Below are 26912 nucleotides of genomic sequence, written 5' to 3' on the forward strand. Positions count from 1 at the left end.
CAAATTAAGTGGCACAGCCTGGGAAATGAACGAGGCCTGACCAGTGGTAATAACAGCACTATGGTAGTAAGAGAAAATACAGACTTTATGTAGATTACTCCACTTGGGAGGAGTCTGCACACATCAGCAAAACAGCAAAGGTCCAGGCAATGATGACAAGTTAACCTTACAGAAGTCCCACTGAAAATAATGAGATTTCTTTTGTGCTGCATTATCAGGCATATACTGAAACATTTTGTTTCATTAGCTCAGGGCAAGAGTTTCTATACATGCAAAAATGCTGGATTAGTGAGAGGAAATGCCGTAAATGTAAGGTAATAACTAGCAAAGGTACACAGAGATCATCACAGGATGCAGAGATATTGTAATACTGGAAAATCTATGGACTCCAATAAGGTGAATCTTTTAAAATACACACAAATCAAGCCATGGGCAAATCTCTCAGGAATAAAACTTTTTATTCTGTGACACTTTACTTTCTACTTTTTTTTTCTGAATTCCCCATATATTTTTGGACTTGTTTTTAATGATAACATGCATTTAGTCCTCAATTATTCAATGAAATTACATCCATAAAATATAAAAAAATTAAAATATTATAGTTTAAATATAAAATTTTTATAAAATAAAAATATAACATATATAACCAGAAGATGTGATAGCATCTTTGATATTTGGTCTTGGACAAATTACATCCTTTTATGGTATCCTTTACAATACACATTGATAATATATGAAGAAGGAGACGGCAGAAATCTGTAAGTTTGAAAGGCGATTTTCACTCCTCATACAAAGAAACAGCAATAAAAATAGGAGATTTATGATACTATTTACTCCTTCATTAAGTAGTAGACATTGTGTGTGTCAGCCAACAGCTAACAGGATTTCAGTATTGGTTCTGCCAAGTGTCTCATTAAAAACTGATAAAAGAAACAGCAGTCTAACTTGAGCTAAACCTGCTACTTTTCCTGCTACTGTGAAGCATGCTGCCACATTTTTACAAATTACAACATGTATATATTTGGATGCCTGTGCAACTACCGAACATTTCACAAAAATTTCAGAACCATCACATCATGAAAAACCTGTTAAGACAGTTGAGCATGCTATGCAAGGAAGTAGAATGCTTCATATTTTCTTCAACTTCTGAATCTGTTCTTTCTTGAGAAAGGTGTGATGTATGACACATCTTTTGGGGAGGATTCAGTCACGTATGCATTGTTCTCTGCCACAGCCTCACAGCTGATTTCCACAGTCCACATTCTGTCTAATTTCTGAGTCACAGATGACCTCGCAGGCAATCAACTTTTATTATTTTCTGTCAGATAGCTGGGTTGATGTATAACTCTATTTCTGTAAACAGGCCATTTCCTCAGCAGATATCTGAATTTTATCAAATGTATCATTTATCAAATTAAGCTCTTCACAGAGGGTCACTTTTCTGGGTTTAAGAGCAGTCTGTACTTGAAAGAGACGATCACCATCACAAATTTTTCCCTGAAAACAATATGTATCATTGCACATAAATTTCTACATAATGCCAAATTTTCATATGAACACACTCAAGTCTCATTTGTATTGCAAATTTATGCATGCAAAGTAAGCATCGCACAAGTAAAATAAATAAAAGATTTCACAAATTCAAGGGGTTAGTCTGATTCTGTATATTTAAACATCTAGGTTCACACATCCCAAACATAAAGGAGTTTATGTCAATTTAAAATCTGGGATGTTTATCATGAACAATGCAAGAGAAAGGAGATATGGAGCCACCAGAATTTCACTTTTTAGGTTGTCAGGACTTGGAAAAGTTATTTATTGGGAAAAAAGGCTCCCAATATTACCAGTTAGATTGTGCCTGGGCCAGTCTGACCCTCGCTGCTGCGCCAAAGGCAGCAACTGCGGTGTATCACCCCAGAGATACCTTGGCTTGCTGGTGGTTGCAGCTGGGCACTGAACAAGTCCAGGCTTGTAAGGAACCCCGTTACCTCAGGAGGAATAGCTTCAGGCGATGGTGAAGAGAAAAGGAATGGATTCTGCTGGAGGGTTTAATGTCCAGAGGTTTATTCCATGGTTACAGAGGTCTGAACGTGAGGAACTGCTCCAACAGAACCCTGACCGCATGCTCTGATCACCTTTTTAAGCTCAGGGACAGGGGGAGGGGAGGTACAGGTGAGCCACCAACCAGGTGAGAGGGGCAGGGTCTCAGGGGAAGATGACACCCAGACAGGCCAATGACCCCTGGGCCTGAGGGGCATCCTTTGAACTTGACCAACCACACGACGCCTTGCTGGAATGTTAAGTCTGATTGACAGGACTCACTCAGCATGGGGGTAAGTGGGAAGGGAGAGAGGTATAGGCACACTTGGGGAAATGACCTGGAAGGCCAAAATAGGACATTACAGCACACCACAACAGTTATTCACTTCATACTGCTGAAACACAAAGCTGGCATATAGATAGTCTCTGGGGTATAGTTGTGAATGTCTAGGGACCTTAAACCTTCCTGACCACTGTGAGACTTCACTGATATAATTCTGAATCTCACAAAGTGAAGAATAACCAGGAGAGTCTAATGCACAGCTGAGTTTCCAACTGCCCAAATATCAATCTAACCACCATTGTTTCACCATGGCTAGTACTTTCACTTTCTTTAGGGTGTGCATTGAGATAGACATCAGAGAGAAAAGTATATTTGGTAAAAAGCAGTATTGTTTATTTCTGTAAGGGAGATTGGAGAGCAAGATGTTGTGTAAAGACTTGCCAGTCATCCTTTTGAGTAAAAGGAAGAAATACAAAATACACTCACCACAGTGGACCAGTGAGTGAACTCCTTACTGAGTTCTTAGTGAAGTACTTAGTGAAGAAGGCAGATATATCTGGCAAAGAAGTCTGAGTTGAGACACAGTTTTTCAGCCAAAATATATCTGAGCCATGCTGAATCACAGGGATGCTTATTCCTGGAAATTTGCTGTGGCAGGTATTGTCTATTACTTTATCTCATGTGGATATGCTTGCCTTTTAAAACACCCCCTTTCTGGCCCCACAGTCCACGCTGTATATGTTTAAGGCCTGAGTCTCCTTAAACTTTCTTCATGCCTCAGCCTAATACTGTGGCAGATTACAGCCACATAAATGTGAAGGAGCTACCTAGATCTCCCACCATTGCTGGACTGCAGCCTTTAATCTCAGCTGTTAATGGTCAGTTCCTTGTCTGAAGCTATGGATGCTTTCAAAGCAATCACTGCACCTGGAATGCAAGCCCTGGAATATTTCTCTTTTACAACTGAGAAAAAATAATACAGAAATAAAAAGCCACATTTAGTCAGATGTTGCTCCTTGACATGGCAAATATAGTTATTATATGCAAAACTGAGTCATGACAGATTGTATCTGCAGGAGGCAAAACAGCTTTGTCAAATCAAAGATTCTCTCCTGAAAAACTAAATAATTGCATCATGATAACAGGTTTCAGTAAGACACTGGGACCACTGTCTTGATTTTTGGATAAATAAACCTCTGGCCCTGTTGTTTATCAGTTAAATGAACCTTTGGGGACATGCAACAGTGTACAACTAGAACACAGTGATTCAATGTTCAGGCATTTCTAATCAACACTTCCGAACTTCAAACACTTAATTAATAGTTAGCAAACATTATTAATTGAACCTTGCAGTGCTCTCAAGCACCTAGCTACCACTCTTTGTACCTGGCAGATACCAACCCTGCAGTTAATTCAGCTGCTTGCAGACACCACTGAAGCAGATATGGAGGCCACAAATAGTGCTCAGGAGCTTCTGATTCATGGTGCAGTCTCATGTCACAGTGACATTTCAAAGAGCAAGCTGTGACTGAAAAGAGAAGCCTGTTTGCATTCCTGTCTTTAAGATTGTTGAGTTGTGACCATGGTCACAGGGGTCTGAGGATGAGGGAAGAGACGAGGATCTGACTCCATGTTTCAGAAGGCTTGATTTATTGTTTTACGATATATACTACATCAAAACTATACTAAAAGAATAGAAGAAGGAAAGGATTTTTCATAAAAGATGTCTGTGACATTGAGTTATCACAGAGATTACTGGTGGTTAACCTTCTGCTGCTATTTGTGCTTTTTCACAGTAAGAATAATTAGTATTTAATAATCATTACTTTTCATGAAACATGACTAGGTGTTTACTTACTTCTTCAGAGAAAGTATTTAAAGACATATTTTGTTCACTAAAGAATGAAATTATTTTTAATTTTGTCACATTTAGTAATGTTCTTATATACAGGAGTCAGATTACACTGTAAACAGAGGAACAGTCAGTGTTCTACAATTCAGCTTGTAATTACAGATTGGTAATTGCATATCTAATAGTAAGGTTGTAATTAGGATCATCCCCACAGTTCAGGTCAGTCTTAGCGCTGAGGCCACAGGCAATTCAGTGACTCAACCAAACATCCTAACACTTAACCACTTGTTTTTCATTGCTGGCTCTAATACTTGAAATACAATCATTAAATAAGGACTATGCCTACTTAGTCATCTGTCTGCAAACAAGATTACTATTTTCAAGCTTCTCTGTTAGAATTACCTTGGCCTCTTTCCAACTACTCACCTCCAGCCATCAATTTTAATTTTTATGGGGGCTATAGATTTTCAGACCTTCCTGGGGCTTTTGGGAAGAATCTGCTTTATCTACATAGTGCCTTCTGTGACTGGGCTGCTTGGACAGAACAGTTCCAAGGCTGTCAGGAAAACCGTTTCCCTATCCCAAGCACTGGGTACTGCCTCCCCTCCCATCCACACTGCTATGTAAACAAAGGGCAAAGCACTAAAAACCTGCTGAGACCTCTGATTTCCTGGCTCACAGGAACCTCTGATCCTGCGAATCTGCAGCTGCTCATGCTTTCAGCATTCCCCATATCTCCATGCTCCTGAAAATCATCCATAAGTTTCCAGCTTTTCAAATTGCTGTTGTAGCTCTTCCACATTTTCTTCCCTATCTGCGGCAACTGCTTCACTCAACATCCCTCTGCTTTTCCTACTCCACAAGCCTGCCACATGACCTGTCTTTCTCCCTTTCTTCTCATTTACTCTCTGAGCACCTTTTCAGCTTCACATACTTCCAAACTTTATTTCTCCTTCCATTCTCCGTGACTCCCTGTCCAGATAAGGTCTCACTTTATCCCTTTACATGCATGTGTCACTGGCAATTTGATTTCAGTGCTTCTTTCATTCAGAGTTCTGTTTTGGATCCTGAGGGGACTCCTCTCCTCTTCTGGCATCAGAACTCACCATAAACAGTGCTAGAAAAAAAAAAAAGTTCATACTAGTAAACATAAGAAAATTAAAATACTCCTAGTCAAGATGACAGAAGGCAAAGCATTAAGTTCCACAGGTATACAAGCCACACAATCCAGCACCTTCTTCAAGGTTAATTTTTAATGTATATTTACAACAAAGTTCTTCTGAAAAAAAATAGTTAATTTAGATACCGTTCCCATACAGAACACTGTACATACACAATTTACATAGTTAAGATGTTGGTAGTAACAGCATCTGGCCTTTGAAAAAGTTCTTGTAAAAAAGCCCTTGATCAACACACTTTATACTGGACTGTAATAACTTAGCAAATTGCACAGTGGTTTCTAGAACCAGACTTTACATCTGTGAGGAGCAAACAGAAAAGTGAAGGACAGAGGAGCAAAGTTCAAGTCATCTAAGCTGTTTAACTGAGCAACTGAAATATTTTATCAACAGGGGGCTCAATTTTCAGGCCATCTCTGAACTTCTTGGCTTTGTGTTTTGTTGTTTGACAGCTGTAGTATCTCACAGCTCTCCCTGGAGAGTTTGTGGGTCTTTTTTCTTACTCTAAAATAAATGGTATCTGTTGTCAGCCAAAGCTCGAGCTCAGATTCTGCACCTGTTCCACTTCAAATACTAGCAGGGATTAATTAGACTCATTTCCCGTGTTCTCCTGATGCTGAATTACAGGCATTGCTAAACCACATAGCATGAAGATTTACTGAGAAACAGCAAACCAAGAAGGCTTTGCCCAGCTTATGTCACCTTTAGCGAGCTAGCCTAAAGGATTTTATTTGAGTGAGTGCAGTTTGGTCTCCAGTTTGTTTACTGGCAATGATGGCTTTAATTCAATTTGTGACCTTTCTTGTTACCTAGTTCTCAAAGAGCTAACGTGAACAAGGTGGATGGAGCTCTGAGGAAGGTGATGCACTGAGTGGCCTCCCTGCCCATGGTAGGAGGAACTGCAACTAGATGACCTTTAAGATTCCTTCCAAGCCAAACCATTCCATGAGTGTATGATAATATTCAGTCTTTGTAATTTGCAGAACTCTTTTTCACTTATTCTCAAAATGCAAAGTACATTAACAAGATTTGATTGTTTGAAACTGGAGCTAAACTGCGTCAGAAATGACTGTGTTAAATATAGTTTTAGGGTATAAAAATTGTTAAAATAAGAACTATGTTAGTGGCGTTTTTTAAAAGAAAGGAATGAGGCACTCGCACCAGATAGCAGGCACAGGACACCTAAATCTTTCAGGGAAAAGAATTTATTGCCTTCTTATCAGAAGAAACTAACGTCTTCCCACCTGGAAGGCGCTGTTAGGATTAGAAGGAAGAAGTTGACAATGATCAGATAGAATCACAGAATCACAGAAATTCTAGGCCGGAAGAGACCTGTAAGATCATCAAGTCCAATCCTGTGTTTGAATGCAATTTATGCATCATGTATGAGATGTATGAATATGCAACAGGCTATTGTTCTTAAGGGTTAATCCTTTGCTAGCAGGGGTCCTTTTTCGGGCTCGTGATGGCCAGAAAAAGATACTCGGACGTCCGTAACTCTTTGTCTTTTATTGTCTCATATTGTCCTAATTCAATTTGTCCAAATTGTTACTACTCTAATTGTGCTAGTATTTTTATAACCACTTTATTACTATTAAACTTTTAAAATGTTAAAAACAAGTGATTGGCGTTTTTCACGCAGGGGAACAACCCGCGCCGGCTCTGAATTCTGCGGCCTCTGGGAGCCTCCCGCGGCACCCCGGCCCCGTCCCCACACGGCCCTGCCAAGGCTTTCCCGCCGCGGCGCTCCCTCCGCCCCCTCACGGCCGGACCCGCCCCCGCCCCGCCCCGCGCTCGCTCGCCATTGGCTGCCAACAGCGCGGGGGGCGGAGCGTGCCGCGGAAAAGCCGGCGCCTGCGCCGTGCTCCCCCCGCCCCCTTCAGACCGGCTTCCCGCTCGCGGGGCTCCGCTTCCGGGTCAGGCCGGGAGTTCCGTCGCGTCCGTCGGGGTCGCCGGGGAGCGGGGCCGGGGCCGCCGCCGCCCGGGCGAGGGGCGGGCGGAGCCGCGAGGGCCGCGGGGGAAGCGGCGGCATTGCGCGGCAGGGCGGCGAGAGGGCCGCGGGGAGGCGGCGGCGGCGGCGGCGGCCCCCGCCGAGGCCTGGTCCGGCCCGCCGCCGCCGCCGCTCGGCCGATGCGCCTGGAGCCATGGACAAGATCCTGGAGGGGCTGGTGAGCTCTTCGCACCCGCTGCCGCTGAAGCGGGTGATCGTGCGGCGCGTGGTGGAGTCGGCGGAGACGCCGCTGAGCCAGGCGCAGTGCCGCGCCATGTTCGCGCTCGGCACCCGGCTGGTACTGCAGGGCCCCGACCCCTTCCAGCGGCAGGTGGGGCGGCAGGTGCTGGACGCCTACGGCCGCTTCCACCGCGCCGAGTTCGAGGCGTTCTTCAACCGCGGCCTCGTCCTCGGCCTCCTGCAGCGCGGCTACGGCGAGCTGAGCAACCGCGACCCCGCCATCCTTGACTACATCCAGGCGGGGCTGCGCCTCATCATGAGCTGCCCCTCGGTGCTGGAGCTCTTCGAGCTGCTGCAGGTGGAGGCGCTGCGACTGGTGTGCGAGCGGCCGGCGCCGCCGCTCTGCGCCCGCCTGTGCCAGCTGCTGGGCGACTTCCCGCAGTGCCTGCCCCGCGGCAGGAAGCTCTCGCTCGCCTTCTGCCAGCAGCTGGTGCGCAGCATCGCCCACTTCCAGAGCCAGGGCACCCGCGAGGCCGAGCTGCGCCTCTACGTCTCGCAGGTGAGCCAGGTCAGCGCGCTGCTCCGGAGCGTCTGGAAGGCCGAGCCCGACACGCTGCTGCCCTCGCTGCAGGAGCTCTTCGCTGTCATCTCCGCCGCGGGTGAGCGGGAGCGGGGCGCAGTAACGGGGCGGGGTTTATTCAGAGGAGAGCAAAGCCCTAGCGCAGGCAGTGGGTTATTCGGAGAGGAGGAAAGCCCTAGCGCAGGCAGTGGGTTATTCGGAGAGGAGGAAAGCCCTAGCGCAGGCAGTGGGCGCTCTGCAGGCATCACCTGGTAACCGCTGCTTTCTCACCCACATGCTAAAATGCAGCTTCTTGACTGTGGAGAAAGCAAAGCCTTTTTTACTTCCCACCCACCCCTCAAAAGATAGAGAATACTGGTTTTTTTTTTAATTTTTTTTTTGCTGGGGAGCAGGATTGTGTTTGTAAAAACTCCTGATACAGTGCTTTAAGTCATATACTAAAATGAGGTTTTGGATGCCTTATTAAGGAAGATTTAAAACTATCAATATAAAATGCGTATAAATATCTCAAAGGCTCTTGCCAAGAAGTTGGTGTCAGACTCTTTGTGTGCCCACCAACATGACAAGGAGCAAAGGCCAAAAACTAAAACACAAATTTCACCTGAACATGAAGAAGGGCTTGTTCAGATTGAGGGTGGTGGAGCACAGGAACAGGCTGGCCATGGAGGTTGTGGAGTCTCTGGAGAGAGGGAGACCCCACTTGTGTGTGTTCCTGTGTTACCTGTTCGAGGTGACCCTGCCTTGGGGCTACATGGTCTCCAGAGGTCCCTTCCAACACAGTTCTGTGATTCCATGAAAGGCTACTCTTTCTTCTTGCTCCCTGGAACTGTTTAACAAATAGGGATTTATAAATATGTATAAGTAATACATGTAAAAGCAATGTATAAAATTTTAGGAAGCATCCAGTGCCTCAGTAATGGAAATGTGGTTGCAAATAGGTCCTTTCTGACTTCTGAAGTCTGTGAAGTACTATAATAATTGCCATTGCAAAGTGCCTTTGCTGTTGAGGCACCTGGGAAACTTGCCATTGCATTTTGCCATAAGTGGTATGGTCAGCAGAGAGTTGCTGAGATGGGATGTGGAGAATACCAGCTGCACTAAATTCCTAGGCTTAATATGAAGTATAATAAACAACTTATGGTACTTCTTTTTAGAAAAATACAAAACCTACTTCTCAATTCCAGTTAGGGTGGAGGAGGAAGTTGTTGGCAGATTGTCACTTTCTTGCACGGGTATGAAGTGAACTAATGGCATTTGTAATTGACTGCTATCAATTAATTCATTGATGTATTCTAGTTTTGGTTTGGTTTGTGATAATAGAATGGCAGATATAGGATAGATTTATTGTCACTTTAAACCATGGTGAGGTTGTATGGTAGAACAAGAAGCTTACTTTTTTTCTATGGGGTTTTCTTTCTAGTTCCTTACATTGTCATATTCAATTGTTGCAGATACTTCATTCGAGCCTTCTGTTGCACTGGCAAGTCTTGTGCAGCACATACCATTGCAGATGATTACAGTACTCATCAGGAGCCTTACTACAGACCCTAACGTGAAAGATACAAGTATGACTCAAGCTCTGTGCAGGTAATCTATTTAATTGTCAATGGAGAGAAGAGTCTCTTTTTTAATCTTGCCTTTCTTGAAGCTGTTACTGAAGTTCCAGTAAAAAAAACAACAAAACAAAAGTGTGAAGAAGAGGAACTTTTGAAATGGTATTCTAAGTCCCATGGTTTCAGTTTAAGGTTGCTGCCTTTATTGCTATTGTGGCTTCATTCTCCAGCCCAGCTGGGGTGGATGAAGAGGGTTAAATAGAAACTGAGAGGAAATACCTGTGTTCTTCTGAGATGACATCTTAAGTGAGGTCTTCTGCCTTATGGAAGGTGGTGTAAGTAGGAAACTGCTTAGGATTTACAGTCAAGCTGTAAACAAGGCCTTGTTTTCAGAAGATGAACCTTTCTGGTTTTCCAAGAAACAGGATAGCATTCTCGTGTGATATTAACCATCAGCTCCTGCTCAGAAGAAAGGAGCCAGTTCTAAATGAGCTTTACTGCTTAGCTTTGAGGGATTTTTTTCTGCTTAGATGTTTTAATTTTTTTTTGAAGGATTCACAGAGAACAGCTTCTATTACTCTTTTCACTCAAACCGTCATAGGTTTTTTGGATGTTCTTTGAATGACAGAGAAATAGAAATTATGTAAAAGCAATTGTATATTATGTTTGTCACTAATCTAACCTCGAGTAAGTGTGGTGTAGATGAGTAGCAGTGTAAACAGACTGGGATAAAGATTGCAATTGTGACTGGTATCTTCAGATATGTGAATAATAGTGATGCAGAAAAATGGCCATGATAGAAGGATGAAGACCTTGAAACTGGTGGGTTTTTCTTTGGAATCCGATTGAAGAAGCTGTTATTGAGTACTGAAGGGTAGGAAAATGGGTGAGGCAGTTAAACAGGGGACTACTAGAAATCTGTATTGTTTAAAAAATTATTTTTAAGAAGCCTTAAACTAAGAGTTCAGTGTCTGCAATATGATTATTTTTAAGTACATCCATTTGGGTGTACTCTTATACTTAAGCATTCATGTAGTGTAGCACTTGAATATCTTGGTGGGCTTTCTCACACTGGAAACATTCCTTGTGTTTACAGTAAGTTGAGAAGCTGTATTTCTGTTGAAAACATAATGAAAAGAAGCAGCATTAGTAATACAATTTGGGGTAAGACATATTGTGTAGGGACTTCAAGAGCATCCCCTTGGCTGAAGAGATTTCAACAAAGCTGTGTTCCCAATCTAAAGGTCAGACCTGGGAAATTCAGGATTTGGTCATGCTGATAATTTGCCAGTAATGTGCTGGTGATTCATTTTCAAGTTAGTGTAGTTTTAACATTTCTGTTGCATTGCTGCATCAAGATAGTGTAATCATAGAACTGTTACAGCAGGAGCCCTAATAAAATCTATGTATTGTATAAGTGGCCTTGCCCTGATCCTAGTTGTTCTAGATGGGCTACAGCTGTGGTGTCCTTAATTGAGTGGCAGCTGTGGCTAATAAAGATAACTGGGATAAAAGGGGGTGGGCTGGCTGGTCAGGGAGAGTGTTGGAGGAGCCCTGGTGAAGAAGCAGGAGCAACACTGCTGTGAAGAGCTGTGTGTGAGGAAACCACCCAGAAGGTATGGGACTCTAGAAATATGATAATAACACTATGAATACAACAAACTGTGGCTTGAGAACACCTTTGCTGTGTGCCTCTGCTTAGGGAAGCAATGCAATACTGAGCTTTGGTTACAGCAGGAGCTGTTATCAAATAAGTGCCTTTTTTTTTTGGTACCAGCCATGTAATGGGTGAATTTTTCTCTTGCTTTTGAAAGGGAAGGGTAATCTTACTTGCTTTGTTCATTCTTTGAGGTAATACTCTCTCTTCAGAGCCTCTAGTTTTGTTCCATGGAACCTTGTTGGTTCCATGGAGCCTCATGTCAACATTGCATCCAGTTTCTTTTTCTACCTCTGGCAGCCCCTTGCAGTTATGCCTCTCTTCTGGCTTAGTGAAGCAATTGTTAAGAGGCTAATGCAGCTGGAATGTCTGGAGCACCAAATGGCTCTGTCATGGGGCTTGCAGCATTCCCAGGAGGTGCAGAACTCCAGGCACAACAAGGTTTGATGAGAGTTAGCAGAGCTTTGGTGACTGTAAATTAGAGACCTTGTTGCTCACTTCCTAAGTAGAGCATCTGTGGCACTGCAGAATCTTTCTGAAGCTGAGCACAGAATAGTAAAAATTTATATTTAACACACTGATGAGTTGAGTTTGCTCAGACTGGACGGTACATTAGACACAAGATCATGTTAGAATTTGGCTTGAGCTGTCTCATGAAGCCTTTCCTGAAGCATCAATGGGCAAAAGCAGAAAACTGTTGGATCTCATTGAGGATACATGGGTCCTTTAAGAGTCTACCTCAGAAGTCTGGGAGGGAATGAACTGGCTGTACTCAGGATCCTGACAAGTATAATGCTTCTTTGCACTTCAACCCAAGTATCTTTGTTAAGAGAAACGGAAAATTTTGCTGAGAAAAACTCCGGATATAACCAGGTGCTCTGTCCTATTGGAAAAAATGTAAAAGACTTGTAAGTTATTGGGGGTGACAGGTAGTCAGAGGATCTTCTGTTGCTGTTTTGGGTTTTTTCCCTAATCTGAGGGATTTTTTCCATAATCTGAGCTGCCAGATTCTTTGATGTGTGAAGGAGATAGTTTGTGAAAGAAGTTACTGTCTGAGATTGCACAAATAATTTTCTTTTCAAAGATATCAAAAATACTGTCCTTACTAGCCATATATGTGGGTAAAAAACCTTATGATTTTAGGGTGGTATGAGGAAGAAGGTCCTCCTGAGGCTTTTAAGGTTTTCTTAATCTAGTCAAACCCAAAAAAGCAATCCTCTGTTCATATTCATGATCATCATGGCCCATACTAGTATCTGCCTAAAAAAGAGCACTCATTGATTGCAACAGAGCAGAAGCCAAATAAATGCAATCAAAATACCTGGTCTTCACCTACCAGATGTAAAATGTGATGCATTTTAGGACAGTCTCAATGAGTTCACTTTGTCTCGTCTGCTTTTTGTTTCTGCTCTCAAAATCATTAACTCTCAGATGAACAGTCAGATGTTTTAGAGTAGTGGTTCTAGTGTAGGACTCTACAGAATACTTGTCTAAACAGTTAAGAAAGCAATATATTGTCATTGGGTTTAACTTAGCTGTGCAGATGTTTCTGACTCCTGAAAAGCACCAAGCCTACAAATCAAGGAGGGGAAAATTTGAACATGATTGGTTTGTGAGTTGTGGGGTTTTGTTTTTAGGTTAAGGTTATTTCTTCACAGACAAAAACAGTCTGGGCCTGTGTTTTTGATGCTGTATTTCAGAGGATATATGGAAAGGTTGCTCAGGATAAACATGTTTGAATTCAATATCTTGAGGAAATAAGAGCTTTGTGTAAATTCAGAGCACTGATTATGATGTTGCCATGTTTTTTCCCTTTTTTTTATAGTAATATGGATAAAACTTGGTAAGATTTGTGCTTGTTTGTTAATAAGGCAGTTCTAAAGATCCCTTTAGAGAAGCCTGTGTACTTTGTAAGTGCAGATTCTAAGATATATACATTATAACTTGTCTCAATATCTGTCCACTCTTGTGGTAAAAAGTTTTTTCTTCCACCTAGTGCTGCCAAATTAGTGCTGCCTCATCTTGTTTGAAGAAAGGAATCTTACGGACAATTAAAGAAAATTCAAAATATTACCAATTAAAATCTCAGAAGAGCAAAGCCTAGATATCATGTTTTAGCTGGCACTCCCTTACAATATTGTCTGTGTCTTAGAATTGTTTCAGCTCATCTGCTTGTCTGCCTTAAGGATCAGGATAAACTATTCATTTAAAATACCTCTGGTTTCTGTTCCTGATATTTCACTGTATTTTCTAGTCACAGGAGGTCCCTTCACTTTTTTCTTAGTTCAAGTGAAATGATCCCTTTTGATATTTTTGTAGCAGACCCCAGGCTGCTCGATGTATTTAAAATGACTAGATTTTACTGTTAATTGAGAGTATTTGGAGTGGCTTCTGGGAGTGTAGCTGTAAGTTGAAGAGTCTTCCTTAGCAGTCAGTTTTGGTCTGCTTTGGAGTAAAAGGTGTTAGAGGGGAGGTTACCAGGTACAGGCACTTGTTCAGCAGTAAGTTTTTGCCATATGTTAGCTCAATGTCTATAACATCAGAGTGCATTTTGTAGACCAACAAGAAGCAATACAAAATATTGACTTTTTTATGGTAAGGTATTTTTGGGGATGCATATTTACTTCAAATGTATTAAATAAATCATTAATTTCAGAGTTAAATTACTTGAGATATAATCAAAATTATTTTACCACTTGCCCAACATTGCTGCATTACTTATTGTGAGTCTTACTGTGTAAGCATGTTGCAAGCATCTGTTTTGTTGAGGTTAAAGTTAGCAGCATATTGTTTTTTTAATATTTTTTGTTCTCCTGTTTTGCAGAATGATTGATTGGCTGTCCTGGCCTCTGGCTCAGCATGTGGAAACGTGGGTGATTGCACTGCTGAAAGGATTGGCTGCAGTCCAGAAATTTACCATCCTCATTGATGTCACCCTGCTTAAAATCGAATTGGTATGTTGGAAAAAAAACATTCAAAAAGGGAGAGGGAAAGGAATTGCTACCAGCTATGCAATTTTGTAGCATCCTTTTTATTGTAACATACAGTATCTTCTTATTCTGCAAATATGATGTAAATGCATTTATGGCTGTCACTTGCATGTAACGATTTTGTCTATTTCAAATGGCTGTGTGTTTGAAGATTTTTTTGTGTTAACTGAAATTTTACTTTGCAGATTCACTGAAATAAATGTGGGTTTTTTTAGGTCTTTAATCGACTTTGGTTTCCTCTAGTGAGGCCTGGTGCCCTTGCTGTCCTTTCCCACATGTTACTTAGTTTCCAGCATTCTCCAGAAGCTTTTCATTTGGTGAGTTACTAAATAATTGTTTTTCAGTGCTTTGAAATGTCACTCACTGTGTAGTTTCTGAAATGGGTATAAAGAGCAACAGAATTGATGTGCTTGGATTTTGTCTGTTGGAAGGTTGTAGAATCGGGTTCCTGTGGTTATAGGAAGGCTTTTTAGATTCCAGATTCAACCACTTCATCTATAACTGGAAACAAGCATTGTCCTTCCTTGTATGTACCTATTTCTGGCAGGAGTATGTGGGCATCACATTTTAACTGCATGCTTCTGGAAATCCATTTTGTGTGTGAAATTTGCTGATAAAGGTGGACGGCAAGTAGGTTTTTGAGGACAGCTGTTTGGGGAAAACAGGCAGCAGAGATAATCTGCTCTGTGTAACCTGGTCACCCTGAATAGGCTCATGAGACCCAGAAGTACTTAACTTCCAGAAGGCTGTGCAGTCTGTGTCAGTGTTCATGGGCAAATTAAAGGTCACCATTTTTAATGACCCCTTTTCAAAATGCATTCCATTAGTTAAGGCCATGGATAGGGTGTGAGAGTGACTGTGTTAATACAGCAACGTGTTCCCACACTTGGCATTAAGCTTAAAGCTTAGGAGAACATCTGAGATTCAGTAGTAACAGCCTGGCAGGTTGTCTCTGTAACTGTTTCCAAGGCTCTGAAGGGGCATGAAGCCCTTTGTTTAATGCCAGAGTAATTGCCTTATGCCCGTTACGTTGGCTTTTACCGAGAGATCTCCGAAGTTTCTCCAGTGCCCTGATCTTGTCTTAGGATAGAAATTTGAGTTACAATTAAAAGCTCTGAATATGTTCAAAGCATAAATATTTCATATGTTTTTCTGTCTTTTTTCCTGAGAGAGACAAAACATTAGACAAAATGTAATAGATCGCCTATTCTAGTAGGAGGAATTTGATTTACCAAAGAAAATTTCTATTGGAGGCTGCATGCTGTCTTGCATAAATATCTCCCTGCAAGATTTCATGACCATTTTAAACCATTTTCTTCACTATCATTTATTTGTGCTACTACCATTTAGTATTCTGTAATATCTTCCTTCACTTTAAGTACTTGTTTACTTTTTTAGTAACAAATGGTCTGATTATGAAAGTGTCAAATGCACATTTGATAAATAGAAATTCATTTACTTGGTAATGCATCTGAAATTACATTCCATCTCCTTACACTTGAGCATCATTAACGTAAATTATTTTGATGTTTTTGTAGCAGAAGCAGTCTTGTACTTGTAGTGTATGATGTAGAACTTACGATCATCAAAAATCTACTGATATATAAAACTTTAATGCAACCTTGAGCCAGAAGAGATAATTCTGTGTATTCAAAGCGTAACTTGCAGTATTATCCAGCCTGCAGAATTTTACTCTTTGGCAGAACTGAGAACCTACCCTTTTTCTTTTCTTCCCATGTGCTTTGTCTGTTCAGAATTATCGTATCTCAGATACAAATCTGTATTTTGCACCTAGCCTTTTTTACTTTGGTGTTTTGAACTATATCAGTTCTTGTAATTGCTGTGCCTTCCTCAGATTCCTATCTTCTTATGATTCCCCTTCTGTATTTTATGCTTTTAGCTTAAAAATTGTTTGTAAGTAATTAATGATGAGAAATTATACTGTCAGCTTCTTTCACAGTTAATCAATCTTAATCGCTTGGAGACTGGCAAAGGTGTCTGCTTTGGAGTAAACTTCTGCTTGATGTCTTAAGGCTAATGTCTTGCACATTTAAAAGCAGAGAGCTTTTTGAAGAAGAGGAAGGAGATGAAGTCAACATTTCTGATTCCAATCTGGCCAGTTTAAAGTATTCCTGAATCTGAACTAAGTCTCAGATAGATTACTATAGCTGTGGTAAACTTTCAGCTCGTAGTAAATGACATGATTGTGGTTTATGGAGCTGAGCTGCCTCACTAGGTGGAGCTATGGGCCAGTTTCCTTCTTGTAGGAATAGCAGGAATTTATTCATTGGCTCCTGAGTCCAAGCATTAGATTCTGTTAAAGGAAAATTTAGAGGTTTGTTTTAAAAACTGTATCTGTGAAATCAGAACAAGATACTAAACTGTTAGTGGTGGCACAAAAGTAAAATGTTTGCAGTTAATATCCTTAATGAGTACTTTTGGACACTTGACTGTTTAAAACGTTAGCATGCACCTTTTTAAGTTCATAAAGTTCCTTTTAAAACTTGCTATGTGAGCTAAAGAGAGCATTGAATAATTGTGCTGCTTGAAAATTGTAATGTATTAAGAGTAATGTATGTTTTTCAAGTCATTGTTTCTCAACCACTTCTTATTTAATAACAAAAGATCTTCTGTCATTTGGCATGTATAAACCAATGAAGTTCAATTAAGTATTTTGTAGAAGAAAACAAAAAGGAGAAAATGGAGTTAACACCTTTTTGCTTGTTTCTTTGTTTTCCCATTTAGATTGTCCCACATGTGGTGAGTTTGGTTCACTCCTTCAAGAGAGATGGCTTGCCTTCCAGTACAGCCTTTTTGATGCAATTGACAGAGTTGATACACTGTATGATGTATCATTATTCAGGTTTTCCAGAGCTCTATGAACCCATTCTGGAAGCTATTAAGGTACATAAGGAATGTTAAGAGCATGGAATGTTTTGTTTTCCCAGATGTGAAGCTGTAGTTCCACAGATCCAAATTCGTTAGCGCTTCCACATAGAGAAAAGAGCTAACCACATCATCTCATGTCACTCTTGTGTTTGAAATATAAAATGAGTATAAAGCTTTGGAGAAGGTTGGGGGAGGGAAGGGAACAAGGGAGGGCAGTCTGTTGTATCTCCTCGGCTATCAGGGGCAGCAGCAAGACCTTGAAGAACTGGGGAGCAGGGGGATGGCAACAAACAAACAGAAACAAAAAACAGAAACAAATAAACAAACCTATTAAGCGTGTTAAATGTTTCTCTTGTAGGACATGCCCAAACCCACTGAAGAGAAGATTAAGTTGATCCTCAGTCAGAGTGCCTGGACTTCTCAATCCAGTTCTTTGCCATCTTGTTTATCTAGACTTTCTGGAAAATCTGAAACTGGGAAGACAGGCCTAATAAATCTAGGAAATACTTGCTACATGAACAGTGTTATTCAGGCACTTTTTATGGCTACAGAGTAAGTGCTTCTTAACAGCTTTTTTCATTGCAAATAATTCTTGCAGTTACTCCATTCTTGATTTTCACAGAATAGTAACTTGTCCTGGGGTCTCTTACCTTGCTATAGCTGAGTGGGTTGTTTTGCACTCAGTTACTGGTTGCTTTGTTCAAGTTCAGCTCTGGAAACTGCAATTTTAGCCACTAAAAATCCTGATCCTTCTACCCAGTGTCAAAAGAGAAGTCCTTTTTCCCTCACTGTCCTTGCTCACTGCTGTATTGTAAAAATTTTTGGTGATGCTTTTGTTATACTCTGGAAGGGTATTAAAAAAAGTGTCTGTATCCCATTCCTACACATTTAAATGTTTAAAGACATGGGTGTTTTGCAGTGTTAATTCTTACCATACAGTAATTTTATATCTGCACTAGAGCAGAGTTCCAGTATTAAAGGAAGTGTTATGTGCTTTGCTTTTTCAATTTAAAGTAATTATCTGAGCTGGAATGATAACTGAATTGTTAGAAGTCTAGCTAGGAAGGTCTTTCATTTGTCTCTCTTTCAGTTTCAGAAGACATGTTTTATCTCTGAATCTAAATGGCTGTAATTCCCTAATGAGAAAATTACAGCATCTTTTTGCATTTTTGGCCCATACCCAGGTATGTCAGTTTTTCATCTGTTTTTCTTTAAGCTTAGATCTATGTACCAAAATTGAGAAACAAACATGATGCCATGGGAATCCTCTTGAGTATTTCAAGTACAAATATTACATTTTTGTATGGGAATCAGTCTGCCTTCAAATGCTCAGATGGTGTGGATGGACTTGGAAATACACATTTCTCTAGGTGGATTATGTTGGAGTTTTGTTGTTTCTATTTATAGGTAGTGATAGGTTTTCTTTGAGGAGAAAGAATGAAAAAATCCAAATAAGACCTCAGTTGATATACAAGCTGATTTTATGTATCTTTCTAGGGTAAACTGTGACCTTCATTGACTTTTACACTAAATTTGATTGTAGTTCAAATTCTAATGTGAACATTATTAGCTGTTCAAAACATTTTGCTAATGCTGGAAAGGCACAAGAGAGCTTCAAAAAAATGGGTCCTTATGAAGTACTGGTGTTCTGAAGAAAGCAAACAGGTTTTTTTAACTCACCAGCAAGAAAGATAGCTGCTGTAATACCTGGCTTGTACTCGCTAAACATGAAGATTTGCTGGCAGGATAAACTACTTGTATCTTTGTACTAGAGGTGATTGCCACAAAATTAATGGCTCTCCCTTCGTATGATTAAGTTGTTTAAATGTTTGTGTACCTTGTGTTTCATTCAGCTACTCTGTGATAATGTAGTCCATAGTTCAGCTGTTAATATTAAAATAATATAATCAACTGAAGTTATTATATTACAACTATGTAACCTTGTCTGTTCTCTCACTTGAACAGAGGGAGGCCTATGCTCCTAGAATTTTCTTTGAAGCTTCCAGACCACCATGGTTCACTCCTCGGTCCCAGCAGGATTGTTCAGAATATCTCAGATTCCTGCTAGACAGGTACGGTTCTGGTGCCATCGATGGGAATCAATCTGCAGCCTCACCATGTAATGTTGAGCTCCTAGGAGCAGTCATGTAACAGTTCCAGTGCATGAGTGGGGATCAGGAGTTTTCAACCTCATTCCTCTCTATAGTCTACAAACTACTTTTCTTCATGGGTTTAGTCTGTAGTGAACTCTGGATGCCATATTGAGTCCAGATAATTGAGAACATGTTATGGTGGTAACAATGTGCCACTTTTATAAATCTAAACATGGGTGTTATGTTTAAGTCGTGGTCCTGTTGTTAATAGCAGTTGGTGAAAGCAGTTTAGTTGTGCTTCTGGAATTTCATGTTGGTGGAGACAGCTGTATTTCATACAAGGTGTGCATGTCACAAAGAGATGTACATATAACCAGTTAATTAAGCAAGGAAATTAGCTGTGGCAAAGATAAATCAGTAATACCTACATTTATTAATAATGCTTTTTATTTTTGGCTTGCTAAAGAGGACTTAAGCAGTATTACTTTAAGACCCATTCTGCTCTTGGAGAAATTTATCTCAATAGTGAAATAGTGTTCTCTCTTTTTTTATCTCCATGTTTTGGGTTCCTCTTTCAGTTTGGATTTTCTTGCCACAGAACTTTCTTGGCTGCAGAATTCTGACATTTTCTTTGTTTATGGCCGGCCTATTTCCAAATAGTTACTTTTTCTCTTACCAAGTCTGACATACAGGCCCAGTCAACTCGGGAGCTGATTTATTAACGCAATGTAATGGTAAATAATAAAAACATTGTTAGGTTTTTTTAATATTTGCCAGTTTCTTCAATATAGCCATTGTGTTCTGTTATATATGAGACCCACAATAAATGTATTTGTGCCACTTGTACTGTAGTTTGGAACGCTATGCTTCAGCTTCCTTATATAAAAAAATAACAAACAGATATTTTTTTTTTAGTGTAAGATACTTTAGCAACTTAACCATCTGTGGTTTTTAGCTGGAGAAAAATGTGAAATAGTGTGGCAATGTTTGGAGTATAGCACAGTTACTTGGATTTATCTTTCTTTGTTTTCAGGTTGCATGAAGAAGAGAGAACTTTGAAAGCATTGTCTTCAGCAAAGAGTTCTGAAAGTATTATGACTGACAAGTCCCAGGCACAAGAAACTGCCCATAAAGCATTTACTGAAGCACCTTGTATGGAAAGTGAAGAAAGAACTCTAATAGAGAAGATGTTTGGAGGAAAATTGAAGACTAACATATGCTGTTTGAACTGCAAAAGTATGTCTCAAAAGGAAGAAGCTTTCACAGATCTCTCTTTGGCTTTCTGTCCCCCAGCTTCCTTAGAGAATGCTGACCCAAAGTGCATAGAACATTCTGAAGTGAAAGATGACTACATGGTGCAAAGTAATGCTTCAGCTGATGCAGAAACACCTCTCAGTAATTTGGAAGTAAATCGTGGATGTGACACAGTAATGAATGAAGGAACCATAGATTTTTCTAGTGAACCAAGCTCTGAGAATACCACAATTTCTGAACTCAAAGTTGAAAATAATGGGGATATGTCTCAGAGTCTAGTAGGTAAAAACACCCTGTCAGTTACAGACTTGCTCAATTATTTTCTGGCACCTGAAATCCTTAGTGGAGACAACAAATATTATTGTGAAAAGTGTGCCTCTTTACAGAATGCTGAAAAAACTATGCAAATCATTGAGGAACCTGAATACCTCATTCTCACTCTTTTGAGATTTTCATACGATCCAAAATGTCACATAAGGCGCAAAATCTTGGACAATGTTTCTCTACCACTTGTATTGGAACTGCCAGTGAAAAGAGCAACGTCTCCTTTAGCTGTTGTTTCAGGAGGCTGGTCTGTTGGTGTGGAGATTTCTGACACTGGAGAAAACCTTGCTAAAAAACTGAAGCCCTCTGGTGCTGATGAAGTGACCTGCCCACAGCTGGTGCCCTATGTGTTGAGCTCTGTGGTGGTGCATTCTGGGGTATCCTCTGAAAGTGGGCATTATTATTCATATGCTAGAAATGTTACTGGATCAGGACCTTCAGGGCTCTGCCACCAGTCTACAGCTCTTTCTTTAGTTGCTCCTCAGGATAAGTTGTTTACAGAGGAGAGTCCTTGTACTGTTGTAGAGAATGAGCTGGACACTGAGATGCCAAGAGAATGGTTTCTGTTCAATGACAGCAGAGTGACATTTACCTCATTTCAGTCAGTCCAGAAAATCACCAGTAGATTTCCAAAGGACACTGCTTATGTTCTGTTTTACAAAAAGCAGAACAGCACCTGTGGCTTAAACACCAATCCAGCAAATGGCCTGTGGGTAAATGGAGACCCTCCTCTACAAAAAGACCTCATGGATGCTATTACAAAAGATAACAAACTGTACTTGCAGGTAAGATGGAAGTTTTGTGTAAAGGGTGTCTCCTTAAGCCTCACAAGAGGCAGTCTACAGGAAAGAACACAGTAGCTTTTAAGTACTGTCATATTACCCATAAATCACCAGTCTGGCTTCATCTTGGTGTTGCTGGACAGGTTTTGTAGTAAGGTTGTCACTGTTAGATGGGAAGTTTCAAGGAAAATGGCACAAACTCAGTTCAGTTTAAAGTTTGAGTGGAGGTGCTTGTATAGGTCATTTAACCACTTGCCATTCCATATGGGAGAGGCTTCAAACAGTTCAAACTTTCATTGCCTTTATGGAATTACAAGAGTGGCTTAAGTTTACTTAAAAACTTCAAAGTGGTGTTCTTACTAGTGCATTTTCATTAGTAGTGAAGTTTGGCTTCTAAAACTGTGCTTACTGAGATGCTGGAACAACTGAAATGATGCCCAGATGTGGGTGACTGGATTCCATTTTCCCTTTGCTGCCTCTGCCATATTCTCTGTGGGACCAGTGCTTCCAGCAGCACACTCCCTGTGTTCTGAGAACCTCACCTAGCTGTGGCAGCCTTTTGGTTTGCTGGTAAAAGAAAACAATGCTCTCCACACTTCAGTGTGTCTTTCTTAGAGCATTGCTGCTTTTTTTATGTTCTAGGAGTCAAAGTATGTTTTAAGATGCCATATTTCACTGTTGGTTCAGAGTTCTAAATTAATTTTTCCAGCTAAGTTAAGAATATATTCTTCTGTCCTGAGAAAGCCTTTAATTTTCAGAGAATATGTTAAAAAAATTCTGTACCTTACTGCTTTTGTTTTGCTATTGCATATGTTTACCACATGGCAAATGAAGATGTTTTCAGTATAAATAACTAAACCTGCAATATGGGTTGCTCCCACTCTATTTAAAACAAATTTTAAAACCCTTACTGCAAATAAATGGAAAGCAAGGGGGGATGCTCTGCAAATTGAGTCCAGAGAACTGTATTGACTATCAAGTTTTACTAACCTATTGTAGTACTTGTGGGGATAAATATAACGACCTGAAAATATTAAATGTTTTAGAAATAAGGTGCTTGTAAAAACACCACTTGTATAAGGTAACTAGTTTGGTAGTGTAGTTTTTTTTTAACTGAACAGGCTATTTAGGCAAGGTCTGCTATTTTAATCAAAATCTGTGTTTGATTTCTGGTATTACAAGTTTTAAATATTTCCTTGTTATTCCTAGTAAACATACATAGTTTTTGGTGTGTCATAGAGTTAGCCAGATGCTTAAGACTCCACATTTGCTGGAGATAGCATAATACTGTCTTCAGGAGTATGGCCAGCACAACTGTATAGACAGTGTCCTCCAAATATCTTAATTTTTAAAATGAGTGTACATTTCAGTCCTTAGTAGTGTACAATAGTTTCAAACTTAGGCTGTGTTTTTGACAAGGGCAGAATAATTTAAATTCACAAGGTCTACTTTTAGCACCTGTGAAAGTATTTGGACAAAACTTCAGTTTAGTGGTTTCGTGGTAGTATAATACAGTCAGGGAGAGTTGAAGGGTGACCCCTGTAGCTACTGCAACCCTGTTCTAAAGTTTGCTCTCATTGCCTTTAGGGAGGTGTGTGGTGATGAAGTGTCATGTGAAGGCAGCAATCAGTATGAGCCTTAGCACGGGAATGCTTTCAGTTTGTTGCCAGGTCCATTGTCTTTAGCCTTCAAGAGCCAATATCTGCCTTCTCTCCCTCAATTTTTGAAGCTCTTGGCCAAGCTGAGAAAGGTATACTAAAGATGGAAAATTGCTTCAGGGTTTATTGAATTAGTTGGCCAGAGACAAAATAGTGCATGACACGTCTAATGAAGGAAAAGCATGTGGCTCATCCCTTTCTTAGATGTCTTAAGTCTCAGGAGCATTCAGCTGAAAAAGCAGCTGGCAGGCAGCAGAGCCTTTGTGTTCTTCCACTTGTGCAGGTACATCTTCCAGCAATTGACTCTGATTTTTATCAAGTGCTTGAGAGTTGCAGAGACTTGCTATGTTATAACAGTTAGCATAGCAGTAATAATTGAAAGCTTAAAAGCTGCAATGAATAGAAACTAGATAAAAGGCCAAAGGATGGACAAGCTATCTGAGTATATTGCTATCCTGTGCAGTTGGAGTGGAATGAGGAAGTGTCTTTAATGAACATTGATATAAAGGTTTTACCTTTTGACTTTGCAACCAACAAGAAAAGCGTATGAAAATTGCTAGGATGAAAATTTATATTAAACATATACCAAAAGCTGTTTTGTTAACTTCTCATCAGCAGTCTCATCTTTAGCGATGTCCCACATTGCTCCAATACAATTTTAGGATGAACTCAGATGGATTTATTTTGTTTTGCTTATGCATGCTGACAATCAGTGAAGTTGTACATCCTAGGTTGGCTGAGGATGATCACCTTGAAAGTTCAGCTTAGCTGTTCACTAGAAATTAGTGATGCTGCTTTAAAAGCCACTTTAGGGTGTGAGATTGTGGGTTGGGTTTTTTTTTATTGTCTTTATTCTCCCATTTCAGGAGCAAGAGCTCAGTGCTCGAACACAAGCCCTGCAAGCTGCCTCGGCCTCTTGCTCGTTCCGGCCCAATGGATTTGATGACAATGATCCCCCGGGAAGCTGTGGGCCCACAGGTGGAGGAGGAGGGGGTGGGTTCAGCACTGTTGGTAGATTGGTCTTTTGACTGTGAAGACAACCTGGAATACACTGGTTCCAAAGCAGCCCAGTACTGCTGAGGACAAATAAAATACCGAACTCTGCCCAAGTTGTATCAGGCTTTGAGACTTGGTCCTTGTCCAAAAGCAAATAGTAGTGGGTTTTTTGTTGTGTTTTATTTGAAATAAATAAGCGCATAATGGAAAGAAACCTACCTCTTAAAGTTCAGTTGCTTTCATATTAAGGTATGCTTGCCCAGAAACCAGAAAATTAAGGCTTTTTTTAAGTAAATGATGATGATGTTGCATTAAACTGAACAAAAATGTACTTATGTCAGTTTCTCTTGTCCTCATCCACTGAATGAAGAAAGTTCATTTTTTACTCTGATGATACTGCTTTATGTGGAAAGCCATTTTCAGATGGGCTAAACTGCATCTGTGCTTTCTCACCCACTGCTTATTTTCAAATACAATACCTGTGTGGGTTTTCAGATATGATGCAATTTGTAATGAAGGCAATAACTTAAATGTGACATGATACAGTACTTTCCAGGTTAAAAATTATTCAGTCCATTTCCAGTGTAAATGAAAAGAAAAAAGTTATACATATTTGCTAACTTGTTATCCAAAAAAGTGCATGTTGTGTAAGAGCAATGTTTTTAAATAGAAATTGTTAACTCAATAGCATTTCTAATTGTTTTGAGGATTTTAAAATTATTTCAGGGAATATATCTGCTGAGTATTGGAAAGGAAGAGATTCTGTATGTGCCTTGCAGTACTGTAACTTAAACTCTCTGAGGCTGCAGAGGATGACAAAATGTCTTAGTAGTCTTTTTTTTTTGTCAGCATTAGAAATCAAGACATTTATAGAAGGCTTTTAGGTTTCCAGAAGTTAAAATTTAGTTTGAAATGCAGTAAGTATTGCCCTTTATTTTTTGATTTAAAAACATACATACCAAGTGATCTATAACTTTCATGGCCTGTACTACTGAGAAAAAACTGGCCATAAAGATGGAGCTATGTTCATGAAATCACAGAAAATCTGCCTCTCTTGGTCTTTGCTGAGGATCTTTGCTTAGAGTCTTTTGAAGCTTTGCCTTTGGCTTTTGCTGGTAGTGAGAACTTTCTGGTGAGTTCAGGACTTTTTTTTTTTTTTTTTTTTTTTAGTCTGCAGAAGCCCACAATTATTCTGCCTAAGGAGCACTGTTTGATTGCTCATTAGGCAACCAAAGGCTGAGAATCCACTCCTTTGAATCTTGACAGAAATAGCAACTTTGATTTTGATGTGCAATGAGGATAACAGAAGTAAAGGACTTAGACTGATGAACCCAGTGATTAATTCTTGAGTAATCTTAGAGTGAAGTGTAAATTTATTTAGAGTATTTTTACAAAATTCTACACTGTTTTTGCTGTGTTTTTATATTCTATTAGGTGACAAAGTGTGTCCTTAAAAAGCATGCAGACCTGGCAGGTTTTAGCATAACTGTATAAAAATAAGCAAATTTCTTAAAAATGCTTTAAAAAATGTAAGATATGTTGAGAGAATTAAGTCTTGTTCATATGATATTAAATATGCAGTTTAGTCTGAAAGGTAATTTAGCTTGCAAGTTATTTTTATATTATCACTAAAACTATGCGATTTACTATAGGTTTAGATGTTACACTCAAGAAAGCTAGAGCAGCTGACTTTGAGATTTTATTTTTATTTTTAATACTTTCCAAGCTTTCTTGTAACAGTTTGTGATACCTTGGCTTTGGCCTACTCTTTTCATTGCTATCTCAGTGGTAGGTCTCTGAACCAGGGGTTCAGCCACAGAAACATGGAGTGTTTTGAGACCAGCATGAGGAACATTCTCATTTCATTGCACTTGGATGAGCTTATTTTTGAAAGTTCCCTTTGTTTTGAAATTCTATAACTTTGTCTCAGAGGGTTTTTTGTTTCCTTTTAAGATCCTCTGCCAGCTTGCTTTGGTTTGAAAATGTTTTATGAGACAGGTGAATTTGGCTTTTCTCTCCCAGACTGAGGACGCACTAAAAAGCTGTCTACTCATTGCATTACCTTGGGAATATTTTTTCTCTCTATCTATTTACTGCTCATTTTAAACTACTAGAAAGTAGAAGCAGGGGTGAGTGGTTTTACTCTGTATGAAATCATAGTATTGTTAAGGTCAGTTTTATTTTTATGTTCTCACAGTCAAAATACAAATTATGCAGCCTACCTAAAAATAATATGCAGTATGTCTTTTGTACACCTGTTGAACTATATTTCATGAGTTCTTAGAAGGCTTTCTACACCCTTTTTGCCTATTCTGAATTAGGGGTTAAATGTAGAAAATTTAAATGAGAGTAATGCAAATCAGGTTGGATCTACTTAGGTGCAAAATGATGGATGTCTGAAATTGAAAATAACTTCCTTCTTTCACCTTGTTGACTTCTGTCAATGCATTTGCTAGGGGTTTTTAAGGTAAATTTTATAATTCAGGATACCTTTTTGTAAGTCTGCTTGCTGACATGACAGCTGTCCTAGGCTGGTGAATCATAGATACCCATCTTGGAAGGTTTCAGTAAACCTAGTGGAAGTGAAGAATTATTTCATGCTTTGAAATGTGC

At 39.9% G+C, this 26912-nt stretch overlaps 1 protein-coding gene across 1 annotated transcript; it reads left to right on the forward strand.

Moving 5' to 3' along the window:
- Nucleotides 1–7459: 7459 nt before the first annotated feature.
- On the forward strand, nt 7460–26528 carry USP38 (ubiquitin specific peptidase 38). Its single transcript, XM_058024144.1, has 10 exons — nt 7460–8182; nt 9555–9690; nt 14138–14267; nt 14519–14620; nt 17049–17207; nt 17551–17744; nt 18283–18376; nt 19158–19264; nt 20319–21648; nt 24170–26528. The coding sequence occupies exons 1-10, from the start codon at nt 7498–7500 to the stop codon at nt 24329–24331; spliced, it is 3099 nt and encodes a 1032-aa protein (XP_057880127.1). The 5' UTR covers nt 7460–7497; the 3' UTR covers nt 24332–26528.
- Nucleotides 26529–26912: the final 384 nt, after the last annotated feature.

This window comes from Melospiza georgiana, chromosome 5, assembly GCF_028018845.1.
Source record: "Melospiza georgiana isolate bMelGeo1 chromosome 5, bMelGeo1.pri, whole genome shotgun sequence".
NCBI lineage: Eukaryota > Metazoa > Chordata > Aves > Passeriformes > Passerellidae > Melospiza > Melospiza georgiana.

Coding starts and splice junctions, on each gene's coding strand:
- USP38 (XM_058024144.1), top strand. CDS start 7,498: ATGGACAAGATCCTGGAGGGGCTGGTGAGCTCTTCGCACCCGCTGCCG. Junction 9,691..14,137: donor ATGACTCAAGCTCTGTGCAG/GTAATCTATTTA, acceptor CCTGTTTTGCAG/AATGATTGATTGGCTGTCCT. Junction 18,377..19,157: donor CATTTTTGGCCCATACCCAG/GTATGTCAGTTT, acceptor TCACTTGAACAG/AGGGAGGCCTATGCTCCTAG.